The sequence below is a fragment of the Vicugna pacos genome, chromosome 9 (assembly GCF_048564905.1).
Source record: "Vicugna pacos chromosome 9, VicPac4, whole genome shotgun sequence".
In the NCBI taxonomy this organism is placed as follows: Eukaryota; Metazoa; Chordata; class Mammalia; order Artiodactyla; family Camelidae; genus Vicugna; species Vicugna pacos.
In genome coordinates, this window is record NC_132995.1 from 25,482,139 (window position 1) to 25,501,132 (window position 18,994).

An 18,994-nucleotide genomic window follows, 5' to 3' on the forward strand; every position below is an offset into this window, starting at 1 on the left:
GAGGGATGCTCTGCCCTAGCCTAAAAGCACTACTGTTGCCAAGAACATTCTAGCCTCCTCTTTGGAGATGTTTCGAGGACTTTCTGCATGTTGCACATTATTTTGAGTGTTTGCTGTGGTTCTAAAATGCCATCCTTTGAGAATGGATTTAATATTTCAGAAATGGTCAAAAGACCTAGAGTATATTGGTTTCAGTTAAACACCAGCAGAGTCCATAAAAGAATATAACTAATTTTTCTGTATGACTAGAAAACTAATTCTCAAAGGAATTCCAAAGAAGTTCCAGGTATCTTTGGGGTTTGGAGGTATTAATAAAATAATAATATATTCTCATGAGTGAGTAGTTTTGAAGGCACATTTATCTGAAAGTTAAAACTATGGTGTGTTGATTGAAAAAAAAAAAGAAGTGGTCTTAGGATGCAGTGCATAGCCTGGCAGTCATAGCACCAGGCCCCATTCCTATCTCACGTGACGTTTGTGATATTCTTTAGGGTTTTCCACAAGTATCTTAGAGTAAATATACTGTGTGCTTGCTCTTTAAAATACATGTAATGTTAAAGCAGCAAAGTGTTCATAGATAAAGATGAATTCCAAATAAATATTAATGTTTAAACCTGTTATTTTTGTCTTTGTGCTCCAGATAACCTTTGGCCAATGTGAGAAATAATGTAAAGAATGGTGTAGTGAATATATTTAAAATCCCTTGACTGAGACCGTTTAATATTCAGCGGTAGATCACTGATGCGTTGAGGTGGTAGTCCATGTACCACACGTCAGGCTTCATCATGTTCAGAGAAGGATGTTCAAACTATTCTCTGTGTATCATAAACCTTTTTACTGGTTTTAGGTACAAATATCATTATTGATTGATACATGAAGAAAGAAGCCCATTTTAGGGAAATCTGTACAATTTTATTAGAAAAATTAAGTTTCCTATATGGGCTGATACTACAAAAAGTCTTCTGTAGCACTCTGTTAGAATGTTTTTTCCCCCTTCATCCACAGATTCTAGTCTTTACGTAATTTTTCATTTCTACCAGGAAATATTTTTAAATGGGTTGGTCACAGGGGAAGATGGATTTTTTTTCTCTGTAGTGATATTGAATGGTAGATTAATGGACCTAGTGTTTAAAATGGGGATTTCTTTGCTCTAAGCAATGGCTCAGGGTTATAATTCTTCATTTAAGATTACATAGTGTCTCATTTGTAAAGCTTGCACAGACTAATCCTATTAAAAATAGCTTCTTTCATGGCCCTAAATATTTACATGCTGTGTATTTATTGATTCATTTAAAGGTGTTAAAATTAAATGTCGTTAGAGAAGATTATGTACACATTGTTGGCTAACATATAACTTCTCATGTGAATTTGTGTTTTAAAGGCAAGAAGCTTTTTCCACATTTTTCACTGGGAATTTCTGAAAAGAGCCAGAATATCCAGTTTTCTATTGTACAACCTTTCTCTATGTGTTCTTTCTAACCATTGCAGTTTCTTGAAGGGAAGATTTGGGGAGGACACTGATTTGTTGTATTTTAAATGTTTGTTTTTAAACTCCATAGGTTATCCGGTCATACCAAAGTACTATTATGTGCCAGCTGACTTTGTAGAAAATGAGAAAAAAAAGCCTGGTAGTCAGAAACGATTCCCTAGCAACTGTGGCCGTGATGGAAAACTGTTTCTTTGGGGACAAGCCCTTTATGTCATTGCAAAACTCCTGGGTAAGTGAAGAAGATTGGAAACTTTATTTTTCCCCTTGTCATCAAGTCTTTAGAAATAAGTATGTTTTTGGTGACGTTCTTCTTGAATTTGGGTGTTGTTTCATGCTGTTAAGAGGTCTTGGGGGAGTTTCTTAGCAGGTAAAAGTATATTAATATGTCTGTTTCACTGAATGATGATGGCAAGTTTTGGGGTGAAAGTCCAATAGGTGTGGGTACCATTATGATCATTTGGAGGCTGCATTCAGCTTCGTGGATAGGTTTCTAGCAGAAGGCCATGGGAACTTTGAGTCTCTTTTATTAATGTAATAAAATTCTGATTTAATGTAACAATCATGCTTATGCATAGCTTTAGTAAACCAGTTGACAAAAAGAATAGGTTATGTCAGAATTCTCTTTCTGTTAAATACACGTTGGCAATTTACTCAGTTAGGTGGAAGCTTACTGGGACCATTATTCATGATGCTTTGAAGAATTATTTTTCAGCTTCTCCTAAAACTTCAGCTGAAGTGTTTACAAACACACTGAAATGAAGGCTAATTTAATGAACACAAAAAAGCATTGTACCTCTTTCTGCACCATTCCTTGCTAAAATTTTAAATGCTATTAGCATTTCCATCAGAGAGGCTATCATATTAGTCAGAATTCTTTTATGGCAAACAGATTATGAAACAGGCTGATTGTAAAAACTACCTTCACTAAAAGCTGTGTGAAATACTGTTACTGTCTTTGTTGTTCTTACTATTACTGCATAAATGCTAAATTTGTTGGTGGTGTTAGAGTAATCATCTTTGGTTCCTTTTTTTTTTTATATTCCACTAAAGAAGAATATTTCAAAGTCTAGATATCCAGTTTAAGCTTTACACAAATGATGTAAAAAAGCAGACAGAAGCTAACCAAAAAAGAAAATTAAGCTAATGTTGTTTTCAGTTTGCTCCTTTACTTTCTGTGTTTTCTGGGTCTCCATATACACTTAATGCCAATTGAACAAGCCTGTAGAAAAATTTTCTCCTTCAAAGGAACAGCTCTTTGATAAGGAGTTGATACTATTTATACAGGTTTTGCTTTAAGATTTTCCAAAAGAATAAATATATATACACAAAGTACGTTTCTTAGAATCAAGCAGTAAGCTTATCTCTGGTTAGAATTTTATTTCCATCTCATTAGCATGAATACAGAGAACCCTTGTTGATACTCAGTTCAATAAAACATATTTTCGTAGAGGAGTAGTTAACCTATCTACAGACAAGAATTTTAACATCAGAATCGTAAATTTCTGTAAACTACACTTGGAAATTACAAATGAGCATGATGAAATTTTTCAGTGGTTCTGAGACTGAAAACTGGTACCTGGGATATGGGATTTGAGATCTAAGCCTTCCTCATCCTGTTTTTTGCTATATATCCAGCCTGGGGTTGATAACAGCTGGAAAGATTGCTATTTGAGCTAAGCCTCTGGATAAAATTTAGAAGGCTAATGAATTGGGAATGCAGAATTAGCTATTCTACATAAGCAGACTGAGCTTTTTTTTTTTTTAAACAAAGAAAAAGACTGAAAACAGAATCAGTTAGTAAAAAAACATTGGACCTCCCTGATTCCAAAATAAATGTATTGAATGTAGATAGATTTTGAGTGTAGATAGCATTTTCTTATATTATGACCAGAATGAACAGAAATAGTCCAGGTCATGCCTTCACCCCTGTTTCATGACCAAAAAGAATAAGAAAGAGCCTTCAATTCTCTTCAAGAAAGAGCCAATTTCTCTTTTGCCTGCTGTGCTTCTGAAAAGGCATTGGAGAACATGCAGAAGGTGTGTGCAAACTGAAACCATGTACTTATCTCCTACTGAAAAAGGAGATGCTGCCTATTAATTAGCACTCTGACCTAACTGAGTGTCATCTGGTTAACAGCTCACTGGTTAAAATGAATAAGATCTCAGAAGACTGAATCATTTTAGTTGCTCTTGACTATTGCATACTTGTCCTGCAAGGACCATTAAATGTCTATGGATGTTCTGAAGATTCCACATACCATGTTTACTAACAAAGTATTATTTGTTCATTAAAAGAGCCTCAGTTGGGTATCCGCTTAACAGCATTTTATGGACAATTAATTGGAGTTACAAGAAAATAATAGAACAGTAAATCTCTAATAATATTCTGTAATATATGGCTTTCACTAATTTAGTCTAGTTTCTATCCAGTAAAATTTAATAGGAATATTTTGCTCTATGTATGCCTTAGTGAGTAATTATACAACAAAGCTATGGGAATTTTATTGCATTGTTAGAGCTGAAAGACTCAACATGCTATTTCCTGGCCCAAGGCCTGAACTACCCACTGTGTCCTTAGAAAATAGTTAATTACTACAGTATTTCTTTTTCTTTAGAAAATTTAGACTTTTAGAAAATCAGTGTTGGCTATAAAATATGTAAATAAATTATAAACATGTTTATTTTAAATTAGATAAGATATATTTTAAGATACAACATTGGACCTGTCTTAGAATAGAACAACCATTAGTTATACTTTTAATTGTTATTTTAATTTGGAAGTTTAGAAACTAACCATGTAAGAGATGATCAGTCTGCAGAAAGCAGTGTACCTTTTGAGTTCTCTGGAAAATCATGTTAAAAGTATTTATCACATAAAAGTCACTTGAAAATCATGATCTTTGGATTGAATTTTTTTGAGGTTGAATTAGAGAGTATAACATAAGGTTAATGATAACTTTAATAAAACCTCTCCAAAGCCAATACTTAACTTTAATGTATTTCCTTGTTCATTGTTTTTTAAAAAAGAGAAGCTAGTATATCAGTTGTTTACCTTAAAAAAAAATCTAACTTCCAAAAGTTAGCTTGTCTTTTTAATATATATAGCTCCCCCTTATCCATGGGGATACATTCCAAGACACCCCAGTGGATGCCTGAAACCACAGATAGTACCAAACCCTATATATATACTATATATTTTCCTATACATACATATCTGTGATAAGCTCTAATTTATAAATCAGACATAGTAAGAGATTAACAATTAATGATAGAATAGTTTAACAATATACTGTAATAAAAATTATGTGACTATGGTCTCTCTCTCTCCAAAAGAAGAAATCTCGCACTGTGCTCACCCCTCTTCTTGCGATGATGTGAGATAATAAAATGCCTACACAATGAGACGAAGTATGTGCATGACGCAGGCATAGTGACGTAGCATTAAGCTACTCTTGACCTTCTGGGGAAATATCAGAAGGAGGATCATCTGCTTCTGGTGATCCTGAATCATGGAGTCCTGACAGTATCGATGGTCGGATGTCAGGAGCAGACCATGTCTGTGATTAGAGATCCCAGGATGGTTGGGGATACCGAGTGGGACAGAGCCAGAGGCTGTGAGATTTTATCATGTTACTCAGAACGGCACACAATTTAAACCTTATGAATTGTTTATTTGTGGAATTTTCCATTTAATATTTTTGGACTGTGATTGTAGGTAACTGAATTTGCAGAAAATGAAACTGTGGATGGTGGTGGGGGACGACTGTATATGTAACTAATTTTCCTTACCCTTTTCATCAGACATTCACAGTGCTGATCTTCATTTAGGTACTACTGTAAGATCCCAGATCATTAAAAATTAGAACTTTTGTATAGTGTAAAACTTAAGGTAGGTAAATAGAAGAATTTTTTTAGGATGGATGCTTTGAAAGCATTATTAGTAAATGTCAAGAGTTAAAACAAGGAATATTTGATTAAGCTTGAACTACTGAGCAGTTTTAATTAACTATAGCTTTCTCTCCCATGTACATAAACTCCCCAGATGTTCAGGTGAATGAAAATTTTCTTGAATTTCATGAAGGATTCTTTTCTTTTGAGGATGAGTGTTTTTTAATTTCCTAGGAATGTTAATAGGAGACTTTTATAAATATTGAAGTACTTTAAAGTAGTTAATATGAATTTCCCAACTTCATTTCTTGGGTTCCCAGAGTTCCTCAGTAAGTCATTATTTGGAACTCAGTTTGTTTTCCAGTAGAAACTATATTTTTAATGATTATTAACAGCTAGCAAACTTGTAACCATGTGATATAGATTATTTCTCTGGCATTATCATCTTTTTCCTCTGCTGCTTCCTCCACTAGTTCCTCTTCCTTTTTTTTTTTTTTTTATGTTTTTCTTGGACTGCAGTGGAAAGATCAAGAGTTTGGGGGCTATGAACTTAGGAATTCATGGTTTGACAATAAGTCCTACCACTTTCTACTTACATGACTTGAATCTTCTTAACTTCCATGATGATCAGTTTCTTTATTTTTATGTTATAAGGACTAACTGATGAGAAAATACATTAAAGCATTTACTGGGGGACAGATACATACTTCACTGGTTCTTCTACTTCGTGCCCTTCCTTCTACCCTCCCTCCTCCTGCCAGCCACTATCTAGGGGATAATATTTATGACAGTGCGTTTCATAGTTCTTGATAACAAGGTAACTCAGGATGCTTATGGGCTCTCCTTGCAGGTAGCCCCATAGCCACAAAATATCACAAGAAGAAAATGCTTCTCAAGTTTCTCCTTAACTATCTACTCAGTGGTCCAGCTGGTATCTGTAGAGGACTGCTCTGTGCTAGTCACTGTGGCTGATATCCAGTAGCTTTACAGCAAGAATTGAATATGACAACCTAGGAAATATTTCTGCCTCTCTGAGGGCAGCTTAGTTATTCTGATACACTGCTTCTTCACTCCAATGTCTGTAACTAAGATAAGTCCAATTGCATTTGATTTTGTTCATGATATTTCTTGTCTAATTGACCTCAAATATAAAAGCCCCTGATTAAGCCTGGAAATCTAATGTATTTTAAAGTTACAGTCAATGGTCAAGTGCCCCCTAGTGTGTATGAGAACATAAGAAACTGAGGTATTGATTTTCATTGGTTTGTTGATTTCAGATGCAGTTACCTTTCTCAGTATGGCACACGGTTTTCTTACTGATCAGTTAAAGGTAAACTATATAGATAAGAGCATACAGGTATATTTCTACATGGTGGTTGCTAAGAGATTTGCCAGCTGTCACACTTCAAGAAACTTCAAGCAGAAATACATCAATTTCTGAACACTTCTGTTATCTTTTTTGTGGTATCCATGTGATTGCTAGTGACCTGAAGTAGGATTTCTGTGCAGCGGGCATTATAAATATCTTGAGAGCACATGTGTCCAGTATTACTTTAAAAGCTTCACCTAGGAAGATTTTTCTTCCTTATTGAACAAATGACTGGCTTTCTTAAAACTAAAAATTTTAGTTGAATTGCTTCTAGGGCTAGAAAACTTGCATAAAAGAATTTAAGATCCTACCCTCAAATATATTAGTAAAATTGGGTATGAAAGCAGTGATGCCTCAAGTCTGAGAAGACTCTATATACATATTGTTAGACTTTTTCCCAGAAATAAAACCTACCTGAAAACGTGTCATAGTCTGTGCATTATCCTTTACAGATATCATCCTAAGTGATCCTCCTAGCTGCTCTGTGAGATGTGTATTACATGTTGTAACTGAGGCTCAGAAGAGTTTAGCAACTCACCCAAGGTCACATAGCCTGTGGCTCAAAGAGATTTTATTGATTTATTCAGAAGTCTCCAGGGTGACTGTGTTAACCATAGTCTTTGTGGCATTAAATATGCTCATTAAAAGTAGAAATTTTGCTAACCTAATAAGATACTATTTTGTGTCCGATTTTTATTTGCATACTGATTGTCAAAAATATATTTCTTAGTCATTTCTGTGTCCTCTATGAGTTGTCTAGTTATTTGCCCATTTAACCTTGGTTTTTCTTATCAGTCTGTATGAATGTTTTATACCTTAGGTGTACTTAACCTCTCTATATTTTCCTATTTTGTTTTACCCCTAAACTTTGCTTGTGCTGTTTTTTGATGAAGGAAATTTAAAATCTTTATATATTTAATGTCATCCCTGTTAATCAGTTGAGTTAAAAACATATAAATTTGGAATTTTTTGGTAAAATATATGGGGGTGAGGATCTACATTTTCTTTTTTTCCATAGCTCATTTCTTAATACATGTTTTACTAATGTGTGTCACTGCAGCTAAGAATCAGTTAGGCTTTGAAGCACATAATTTTACCCCATAAATTATCTGCTGAGCCCATTTTAGTGTGTCCTGTGTAATTTTGGTGTCATGATAAAAAAAAATTACTTTCTCTGTTAGATTTCCTTTAAATGGTCATTTCATTAAAGAACCAAAAATTATTTTTAATATTTTCTTTTTATCCTCAACAATTAATTATTTGAGGTAAACCCAGGTTATGTTTAATAAACCTTTCTGTACATAAAAATGCAAATACTAATGAACCTAATCTGTCTTCTGAGGGTTTTAAGACAGCTGTCCCTATTTATAGGAATGCTTGATTATCTGTGAAGTTTGGTACTGTATTGTGAAATGTGGAAAGCCATTGCTTTTTTATCCTTGTTTCTTTATTTTTGTTTTAAATATTCTGTGGTTGGTCAGCTGTGAGTTCTTTCAGGTCTGTCAGTCTTCACCAGAAACCAAGTGCCTTGGAATTGGCACAGTGAAGAGCTCTGTTTTTGCCTCCTGAATGATAAAAATCAGTGCAGTGGGGGAAGAAAATGTCTATTAACTTGACCTTTTAAAGTATTTGTCACTTTTACCATTATGGAAATTAAAGTAATGATTATGGCCAATAATACATCCAAATTTGTTAACCCACCAATTTATTATTTTATTTACTGAGTCTCTTGAATGCCTACTATATGCCCGGTGCTGTGCTAGGTGGTGGGGTATAGCCAAGAATAAGAGGCATACAGCCTGTGGTTACAGATGAGCGCGTGGTGTAAGTTGATACTCAAGCTAGATATACAGGTGTAGTGCAAAGAGGGAAATAAGAAAGTGCAAAGAAATAAGCTTTTTCAAAAGATTCGGTTAACTGTTTGATTCATATCAATGTTAATAGTTTGGCCTTTATGCTTTCCAAGAATATAAGGTTTCTTAATTTATCTGTCATTATTTATAAATAACAAAATAATAAAGATACAATTTTATTTCTATAGAATAACAGTGAAACATTAGTTATGTACAACACTTGTTGGTAGTGAAAATTTTTTCACATCTCAATGATCAGACAATTGAGATAGGGAAATAATTTGCTTCTATTTATAATATCACTGTACTAATAACCCTGCATCATAAGATAAACTGAATTGAAATTATATGTCGATATTTGCCATAATCAAGCCTTTGTTGGTTTGGTTTAAATTTTGCAAAAGTATTTTTTTTTTCCAGAGAGAGAGAAGAATGTTCTATAATGTGCCTCCCTGATTTGGGTAGGAAAAAGATAACATATCAAGGTCTAAATTGTTTTATCATTTCCTCCTCCTGATTATCTTTTCCGTCTGTTGTATAGAATGTCAGTGTTCTTAAAGGGCAAGATTAGTATGTGGTTAAGAGCCCAGGCTCCAGAGAGAGACTACTAAGAATCTAAGCAAAGTCCTTTTCTAGCCGTGTGCAAATTGCTTAACCACTCAGTGTCTTCATTTCATCATCTGTAAAATGATAAGGGCGTTGTGAGGATTAATGTATGTGAAGTGCTCAATGCCGGGAACATGGGCAGTGAATATAGGAGTGCTGCCACAGCCGCTGTTGCAGAGGCAGCAGTGTGGCTGTGCTACTTTTTTTCCTCGTTATTCTATTATTATCCACTTTTTATTATTATAGAAAACATCTTCCAAGAGTTACTGAAACCACCTTTGGTGATTCTGTCTATTGGATAACATTGCACATGTGCCCTGAAGTTACCCCAGCATAGAAATACAGTAAGAAACATTCCAGAAGCTGCAAAGAATTTGCAAATGCTGGGTCAGATTGTGCTTGCCTTAAATTTGCATAGATACTGCCAACTTGCGCTCTAAAGAGGTTACACAGAATTACATTTCAGGGTTTTCCCCCACCGCCATCCCTTCCCATCATAGCCACCTCCAGGCGCATGGAGAATCCCTGCTACAGTGAGCCTCAGGTGTCAGTGGGTCTCTCTGAGGTATGTTAGAGCAAAAACAGCAGAGAACCAGACTTAGTACCTTCTTCTCACCCTCCCCTTCCAAACACTGTAAATTGCCTTCCTTGTTATATCCTCGGATTTTATCAAAAGTGACCACAAGGAACTACCACGTGGAAAGGGCTTCCGTGTGTATAGCACAGCAGCAGTTGAAGTCAGTGCCCCATAGAAAACACTCCGTTATCAGACATCTCTTTAGTTTTAGGAAATACTTTGTCTTCCCTCAGTGAACTGATTTCCTTCCTTGAGGATTCAAACACATTATTTTTAGAGCAGCTTTACTGAGGTATAATTTATACATATCTCACCTATTTAAAGTTTGCAATTTGATGGTTTTTAGCCTATTCACAAAGAGTTGTGCAACCATAACCACATCAAATTTAGAATATTTTCATAAACCCCACAAGAAATCTATACCCTTTAGCGGTCACTGCCTGCTTACCTCTTAATCACTTCCCCTTTCCCCCGGCACGAGACAATCATTAATCTACTTTCTATTTCTATAGATTTGCCTATTCTGGACATTTCATATACCTCAGATCATATAATGTATTGCCTTTATGACTGACTCTTCGCTTAGCCTGCCTTCAAGGTTCATCCATGTATTAGCACTTTGTTCTTTTTTAATGGCAAAATAGCATTCCATTGTATGGATATGTCACCTTTTGATTATCTGTTCATCAGGTAATGGACATTTACGTTGTTTCCTCTTTTTGGCTGAATAATGCTGCTATAACTTTTCATGTATAAGTTATTATTGTTTGGCATGTATTTTTACTTCCCTTAGGTATATACCTAGGGGTGGAACTGCTGAGTTAATATGGTAACTCTGTGTTTAACATCTGAGATAATTCCAGACTGTTTTCCAAAGGAGCTGTATCATTCTGCCTTCCAACCAGCAATGTATAAGGGTTCTAATTTCTCTACATCTCTCCAACCCTTATTCTTGTCTGTTTTTTGATTAAAGCCATCCTAATGGGTATGAGGTTCTCTCATTGTGGTTTTAATAAGCACTTCCCAAATGCCTAGTGTTGTTGAGCATTTTTCCATGTGCTTATTGGTTATCAGTGTATCTTTTTGGAGAAATGTCTATTAGCTCTGTAGCCATTTTTAAATTGGGTTATTTGTCTTTTTATTATGGAGTTGTAAGAGTTCTTTACGTATTCAAGATACAAGTCCCTTACAAGATACATGATTTGCAAATATTTTCTCCCATTCTGTGGGCTTTTTGCTTTCTTGATTGTGTCCTTTGAGACATAAAAGGTTGTAATTTGGTAAAGTCCCCTTTATCTCATTTTTTCTTTTGTTACTTACGATTTGATGTCATAATTCAAAGTCACAAAGATTTACTCATATTTTCTTGAAACAGATTTATATTTGTAGCTCTTAACATTTAATCCATTGATCCATTTTGAGTTAATTTTTATTGATGGCATAAGGAAGAGGTTCAACTTCATTTTTTTTTTCTGCATTTGGATATTCACTATTTGTGGGGGAAGAAAACCATTCTTTTCCCTATTGAATTGTTTTGGCACCCTTGTCAAAAATCAGTTGACCATAATGTAAGGGTTTATTTCTGGACTCTCAGTTCTGTTCCATTGATCTCTATCTTTATGCCAGTACCATGTTGTCTTAATTACTGTAGTTTCTTCCTGTCAATCTGGATGCTCTTTATTAATTTTTCTTGCCAAATTTTTCTTACTGGGACCTCTAGTACGATGTTGAATAGAAGTGGCGAGAGTGGACATCTTTGTCTTGGTTCCTGATCTTTGGGGCAGAGCATTCCATGTTTTACCACTGAGTATGACATTAGCCATGGCTTTTTTTTTTTTAACATTTTTTATTGATTTATAATCATTTTACAATGTTGTGTCAAATTCCAGTGTAGAGCACAATTTTTCAGTTATACATGAACATATAGATATTTATTGTCACATTTTTTTCTCTGTGAGCTACCACAAGATCTTGTATATATTTCCCTGTGCTATACAGTATAATCTTATTTATCTATTCTACAGTTCTGAAATCCCAATCTATCTCTTCCCACCCCCCGCCCCCTTGGCAACCACAAGTTTGTATTCTGTGTCTGTGAGTCTATTTCTGTTTTGTATTTACGCTTTGTTTGTTTTTGTTTTTGTTTTTGTTTTTTAGATTCCACATATAAGCTATCTCATATGGTATTTTTCTTTCTCTTTCTGGCTTACTTCACTTAGAATGACATTCTCCAGGAGCATCCATGTTGCTGCAAATGGCGTTATGTTGTTGGTTTTTATGGCTGAGTAGTATTCCACTGTATAAATATACCACATCTTCTTTATCCAGTCATCTGTTAATGGACATTTAGGCTGTTTCCATGTCTTGGCTATTGTAAATAATGCTGCTATGAACATTGGGATGCAAGTGTCATCCTGAAGTAGGGTTCCTTCTGGATATATGCCCAGGAGTGGGATTCCTGGGTCATATGGTAAGTCTATTCCTAGTCTTTTGAGGAATCTCCATAGTGTTTTCCACAGTGGCTGTACCAGACTGCATTCCCACCAGCAGTGAAGGAGGGTTCCCTTTTCTCCACAGCCTCTCCAGCATTTGTCATTTGTGGACTTTTGAATGATGGCCATTCTGACTGGTGTGAGGTGATACCTCATCGTAGTTTTGATTTGCATTTCCCTGATAATTAGTGATACTGAGCATTTTTTTTCATGTAGCCATGACTTTTTATAGTTGCCCTTTATCAGGCTGAGGAAGTTCCCATCTATCCCTAGTTTATCATCATGAAAGAATGTTGAATTTTGTCAGAAATTTTTTTCTGTGTCTACTGAGATGATCCTGTAGTTTTTATGTCCTTTATTCAATAGATATAGTGTATTACAGTAATTGATTTTGAGATGTTAATCCATTCTTGCATTTGTGGAATAAATCCAACTTGGTCATGGTGTGCAATCATTTTTGTATATCACTGGATTTGGTTTGCTAGTGTTTCTATTGAGGAGTTTTGTGTGTGTATTCAGAAAAAATTTTGGTTTGTGATTTTCTTTTCTTGTGGTGTCTTTGATTTGGTATTAGGGTAATACTGGCCTCTTAGAATGAGTTAGGAAGTGTTCCTCTACTATTTTTTGGAAAATTTTGTGAAAGATTTAATTCTTCTTTAACTGTTTGGCAGAATTCATCAATGAATTCATTTGGTCCTGAATTTTTTTTTGCATGAAAGGTTTTAGTCACTACTTGTTACACATTTATTCATATTTTCTATCCATTCTTGAGTCAGTTTTGGTAAAGTATGTATTTCTAGGAATTTGTCCATATTATCTAGGTTATCTAAATTGTTGTGATACATTTGTTCAGAGTATTCTCTTATAACCCTCAAGGTCCATAGTTATGTTCCAAGTTACATTCCTGATTTAATAATTTGAGTCTTCCTTCTTTTTTTCTTGGTCAGTCTAGCTTAAGGTCTGTAAACTTTTGAGTTTTTCAAGAATCTGCCTGGTTTCATTTATATTCTCTGTTGTTTTTTCTATACTCTATTTCATTAATTTCCACTTTACTTTTCCTTCCTTCTGCTTGCTTTTGATTTGTTCTTTTTCATCTGCAATCTTAATGTGGAATGGAGGTTATTGACTTAAGAATTTTCTTCTATTTTAATGTAAGCATTTACAGCTGTGAATTTCCTTCTGAGCATTGCTTTACCTACATCCCCTAGGTTTTGGTATGTTGTGTCTTCATTTTCAATCATCTCATCAGAAAGCATATTAGAAAGTATTTTCTAATTTCCCTTTTGATTTCTTCTTTGACCCATGGGCTGTTTGGAAGTGTGTTGTTTAATTTCAATATATTTGTGAATTTCTAATTTGTTATTGATTTCTAATTTCATTCTGTTGTGGTCAGAGAACATACCTTGTATGATTTTAATCCTTTTAAATTTATTGAGGCTTATTTTATGGCCTAGCATATGAAAGATGTTTCATGTGCCTTGGAGTGTGCTCTATCTTCTAGGTAATGGATTACAGTGTTGTACAGCTGCGTTTCTGATGTCATTAACTTTCTTTTTTTCAGCTGATGAATTAATCAGTCCTAAAGACATTGATCCCGTTCATCGTTATGTTTCACTACAGAATCAACGTAATGTGAGCATGAGGTTTTCCAATCAGGTAAAGATATTTTATTTCTTAATTTAGACTCATCCAAAGACATTTAAACTTTAATTGAAGAAGAAATTTTATTTCAAATCAGTTTTTATTGTTTCTTTGAGGGTGAGGCTTTTCTGTCTTCTGGTTAGTTAAGATTTACTTGTGGTAAAGGGCTATTTGTTAATAAGGAAGTATGAGTCAGATGTGTCCAACAAGATGTCTCCCAAATAAATGTTTTCATCCTCACAGTGGTTGATTTTAAGGTGTCAAATGTCTTTGAGAAGATGTGGTATGGATGGGTAGCATGGGGATAGAGGAGACGGCACTGTTACTGAAGGGAGTGGTGTACCATGAAAGGCCCTGTACTTGACGTCTGTCCAGTGCTGTGTCTCCATGACAGCACTGAGTGACTGACAGAGTTGTTCTTAGTACTCAGTGATGTGTCGGGTGAAGGAATAGTTTTTAATTTTTTTATATTTAGTAGCTATAGGTTCAGACTATGTTTTGTCAACAAAATAAGTGTTTGCAGGATCAGCAAGATTGATGTTGACTTGAATAAACCCTCAAGTATTAAATACCAGTAATGAGGACTATTAAAATGAAAATGTTGTGGATTGTGGAAACTGCCTGAGGAGAGAGGGAATGAATCTGAGTGTGTGCCTGGGATTCCAAGCACTTTACGCTTATTTAATAAGAATAACATCAGCACTTACAGAATATATGCTTACAGAATTGAAATGCTCCTTTTACTTTAAAAATATACATATAACACACACAGATGAATGCTTGGTGGTTTTTAAAAATTTTTTTTTACAGTTTAATTTTTGGAGGGGGAGGTTATTATTATTATCATTATTATTATTATTATTATTATTATTATTATTATTATTTAATGGAGGTACTGGGGATTGAACCCAGGAACTTGTGCATGGGAAGCATGTGTTCTACCACTGAGCTGTACCCTCCCCTCAGTGCTTGTTTTAATCAGTGAAGGGAGAGCCAGTTAACCTCATTACTAGGTTCTGTCATACTATTTTTCTGAATCTTTTGTTGGTCCTCGACAAAACATGTAGTTACTCTGAGGCGTTTATAGATGAGAAGCTCTTTGGGAAACTTGTAAATACACGTTAAGATTTTCTCAGGAACATAAAATGCCTATGTTATATGTGATAGAAATTTTACACTGGCCTTTTAGCTCTCATATAAGCAGGGATTTGGCCTTTATCTTAGTCTCAGTGCAGTACAAGTGTACCTTCTGTACAAATTTGAGACATGTGGTTTCACTGAAAGAAATGGTAATGTAGAGAATACAGTTAACTTCCTATTACCCAGGGCTGTGACCCTGAGCCATTTTAAGATTAGTATATATTGTTTACAGAGCATTTCACATGTGTGACCCACTTCTCTAGGTTGATGAAATCTCAAAGCCTTTTCTTAGAAAATAAAGTGACCTCTTGGTCACAGATTTGAGATGTTGGGGCGGGAACCAGAGAACATCAAAGCACATGGCTCACGAAGTCAACAATGTAAGCGCTTACTTCGTGTTTGACACATGTAAGGAGGGCTGTGGGTTATGTGTAATTTTTGACATACAGTATACTTGCAGCTCTTTATCGCCTATGCAAGAAAGCTTGTCGGAATTCAAGTGAGTGAGAGTGAATTTTATAGAGCATTTACTGTAGGTGTATTTTTTATGTTAAAATCATTTTCTGATGTTGCTCCTGCTGCTGTCTGTTGCATCCCTCCCAGGCAGAGCCACATCCTAGCTAAAGACTTGTTCTAGGTTAAGGACAGGTGCTTCTCTCCTGTAGCCGTGTGGGCATTACATCTGTGCATAGTTGTGTACTGTTGGTGAGAGGGAGATGACGAGAGGGTTGGCAGCAGAAAATTGCTGGGTGCTGTTATTGCCCCACCCTCTGGCAGCTTGACTGCAGTGGTGTCTAAAATGAGGAGGTGCCTTTGCCACTTTCTCAGCTGGTTAAGCAGTAGCCATGACCTGGCATGGCCACGTCCATCGTTGGGGCTGGATGACACAGCCTGTTGAGATATGGAGGTCAGACATGGCCCTCCACTTAAAATGCTGGTGTCAGTGGCCTCTCAGTCATGACTGACCTGGTCAGATCCTACCATTAACTGATCTGTGGGGATTGACCAGATGCTTTAAACCCTGCCAAATGTTGGAAAAAGTAAATAGAGTAGTAAATTTCAGGCGTTTCCTCAAAACAAGAGAAATCCCTGCCTTTCAAGGAAGATGTATCGGGGTCCCCTCAACCACCCTTAGCCCCAGTGACCACTGGAAGGACTCACAGGACTCAAAAGGTGCTCTACTTACAGTTTATTACAGGGAAATTGTACAGGATAAAATCAGCGCAGGCACATGGGGCAAGCCCTGAGGATACCAAGCACAAGCTTCTGTCCCAGTAGAGCCATGTAAGACAGCTGCCCAGCAGTGACGTGTGACAGCACATGCACAGTGCTGCCAGCCACGGAAGCTTTCTCAGGCTTGACTGTCCAGGGTTTTCATCCAGGGTCAGTCCTGGAAGCCTTTTTTGTGACACCTACATGATTGACCTTGGTTATTTAAGCTCTAGCCCCGCCAGAGGAAAAGCAGATGTCCACCATAAATCACACTGTTAGCATAGACCGTTGGGTCAAACGGTACAAAGTGGCTCAAGGCCTTAGGCACACAGATACACTCTTACCTGACAGAACGTTCCAAGAAACCAGACAAGGGCCCATCCATGCCTTTCTTGGGAATTTTCAGGCTATAAACAACCCAGGCCTCCTGAATCAACTGATTCCTACACAGAAGGGTTATGGCAGAAGGAAATTTCAAGAAACCAGAAAACAGGGAGTATGCCAGAACCGTAGAAAGGCCCTCTCCTTCAAGTATGCGTCGGGCTGTTGACACATTACAGACCCAAGACATTGAGGACTAAATTGAGAGCTGTTGATTTTCTCAACTTTACCCGTAGCAAATTCACTTCAGGAAAAGGGAGGTGCTTTTGTACCTGGGGGTAAGACTGAGGTTGAAAAAGTGTGGTATCATCTGGGATGACCCTTCTCACTACTCTCTCACTTGTCAAATATTGCTTAGGATATTACTTAGAGAATAAAACAAATCCCCTGTTATAAATAACGTTTAGAGGAGTAGAAAGAAACTCATTGTAAGCAATAGTAGATACACTTTATAGTACTGTGAGATTTTGAACAAAACAAAATCAAACAAAAAATCTTTGGGGACCTTAAAATGTGAGTTCCTGGAGATCTTTGGCCCAAGAGAACAGACATCTATTGTTTTCATGGGTTTTGTTTTTTGGGTTTTGGTTGGTTTTTTTGTTTTTTGTTTTTTGTTTTTTTGTTTGGTGGTTTTTTTTTTTTTTTTTTTTTTTTTTTTTTTGGTCTATGCCTGTTGGTTGTTTTGGGCTACAGGACTCTCTGGTGCTCAGCCCAGCACATTGGGATCTCAGAAATCTCACCACATTGCCATTCTTCAGGTCCTGAGGGTGGTTCTCAACCAGCCCAGTTTACTGCCTTCTTTTCAGCTCTCAGAGTCCTTTACTCATTATCCATTGAATTATCCCCAGGGTAAATAATTACACTTAGAGCAGGAAGGAAAACTGAGTCCAGGATATCTTGCTCCTACTTAGTCTTTTTTTTTCATTGATAATTTATCTTCATAAGTCTATCTATGAATGAAAATTAAGGTTAGATCTCTTCTGTTCCTTAAATAGTCTTTTTTTCTGTAATTTTAAAAATAATACTTGCTATCATTTATTGAGCATGTATATATTTAATAGAAACTTTATTGAGATATAATTTACATCCTATATAATTTATTCATTTAAAGTGTAAAAATTCAATGGTTTTTAATATATTCACCACAATTAATTTTAGAATAGTTTCACAACTCCCAAAAGAGACTGCTGTAGCTTTTAGCAGTCACTCTCCATTTTCTTCAGCCTTTCTCTCTCTCCCCATCACAGCCCTAGGCAACTACTGTCTACTTGCTGTCTATATGAATTTTCCTGTTCTGGATGTATCAAATAAATGGTTTCATATAATATGTGGTATTTTGTGAATGGCTGTTTTCAGAGTTCATCAGTGGTTTAGCATGTATCAGTATTTTAGTCCTTTTTATGGCTAAATAACATTCCATTGTGTGTATATACCACATTTTATTTATCCATTCTTCTGGTGATAGACACTTGAGTTTTTTCCACTTTTTGGCTGTTGTGACTAATGCTACTGTGAAATTTTGTGTACAGATTTTTGTGATGTATTTTCATTTTCCTTGGATATGACAGAATTGCTGAGTCATATGCTGACTCTGTGTTTAACATTTTGCAGACTGCAGGCTGTTTTTCAAAGTGAATGCACAATTTTGCGCTCCTATCAGCAATATATGAGGGTTCCAATTTCTCTACATTTTTGTCAACACTTGTTATTAGCCTTTGTTTTGATTATAGCCATTCTTGTGTGTAAGAAGTGGTATATATCATTGTGGTTTTGATTTGCATTTCCCTAGTTACTCTAGTTACTAAAGTCACTGAGCATCCCTTCATGTATTTATTGGGTGGATGGATATGTATACTCGTCTTTGGGCAAATGTCTGTTAAGATATTGTGCTCATTTTTAAATTGGGTTCTTTGTTTTCTTATTATTGTGTTGTAAGGGTTCTTCATGTGTTCTACACATGAGTCCTTTCTGTGATTTGTAAATATTTTCTCCCATTTAGTAAAGTGTCATTCCAATTTGTTGATGGTGTCATTTGAAGCACAGACATTTTCCATTTCAATTAAGTTTAATTTAGCTTTTTTTTTTATTTGATTGCTGTGCTTTTGGTGTCATATCTAAGAAACTGTTGTTTAATCAGGATCACAAAGATTTATGCCTATGTTTTCTTCTAAGAAATTTATAGGATTAGCTCTTAAATTTAAGTCTCTGTTCCATTTTGAGTTAACTTTTGTATATGGCAGGCATTCAACTTCATTCTTTACGTGTGAATATCTGATTGTCACAGCACCATTTCTTGAATTTCCTGAGTGCTCTTTTTGCTTTTATTATTGTGGTAAAAATATGCAT

At 35.6% G+C, this 18,994-nt stretch overlaps 1 protein-coding gene across 4 annotated transcripts in view; it reads left to right on the plus strand.

Annotated features, from left to right (window-relative positions):
- PHKB (phosphorylase kinase regulatory subunit beta) overlaps positions 1-18,994 on the plus strand; it is a 164,826-nt gene that overhangs the window by 78,858 nt on the left and 66,974 nt on the right. For all 4 annotated transcript variants that reach the window (XM_072967307.1, XM_072967304.1, XM_072967305.1 and 1 more), the window contains 2 exons: positions 1,560-1,718; positions 13,836-13,930. In XM_072967307.1, the coding sequence (XP_072823408.1) occupies positions 1,560-1,718; positions 13,836-13,930 (254 nt within the window). The remainder of the gene's footprint in view (positions 1-1,559; positions 1,719-13,835; positions 13,931-18,994) is intronic.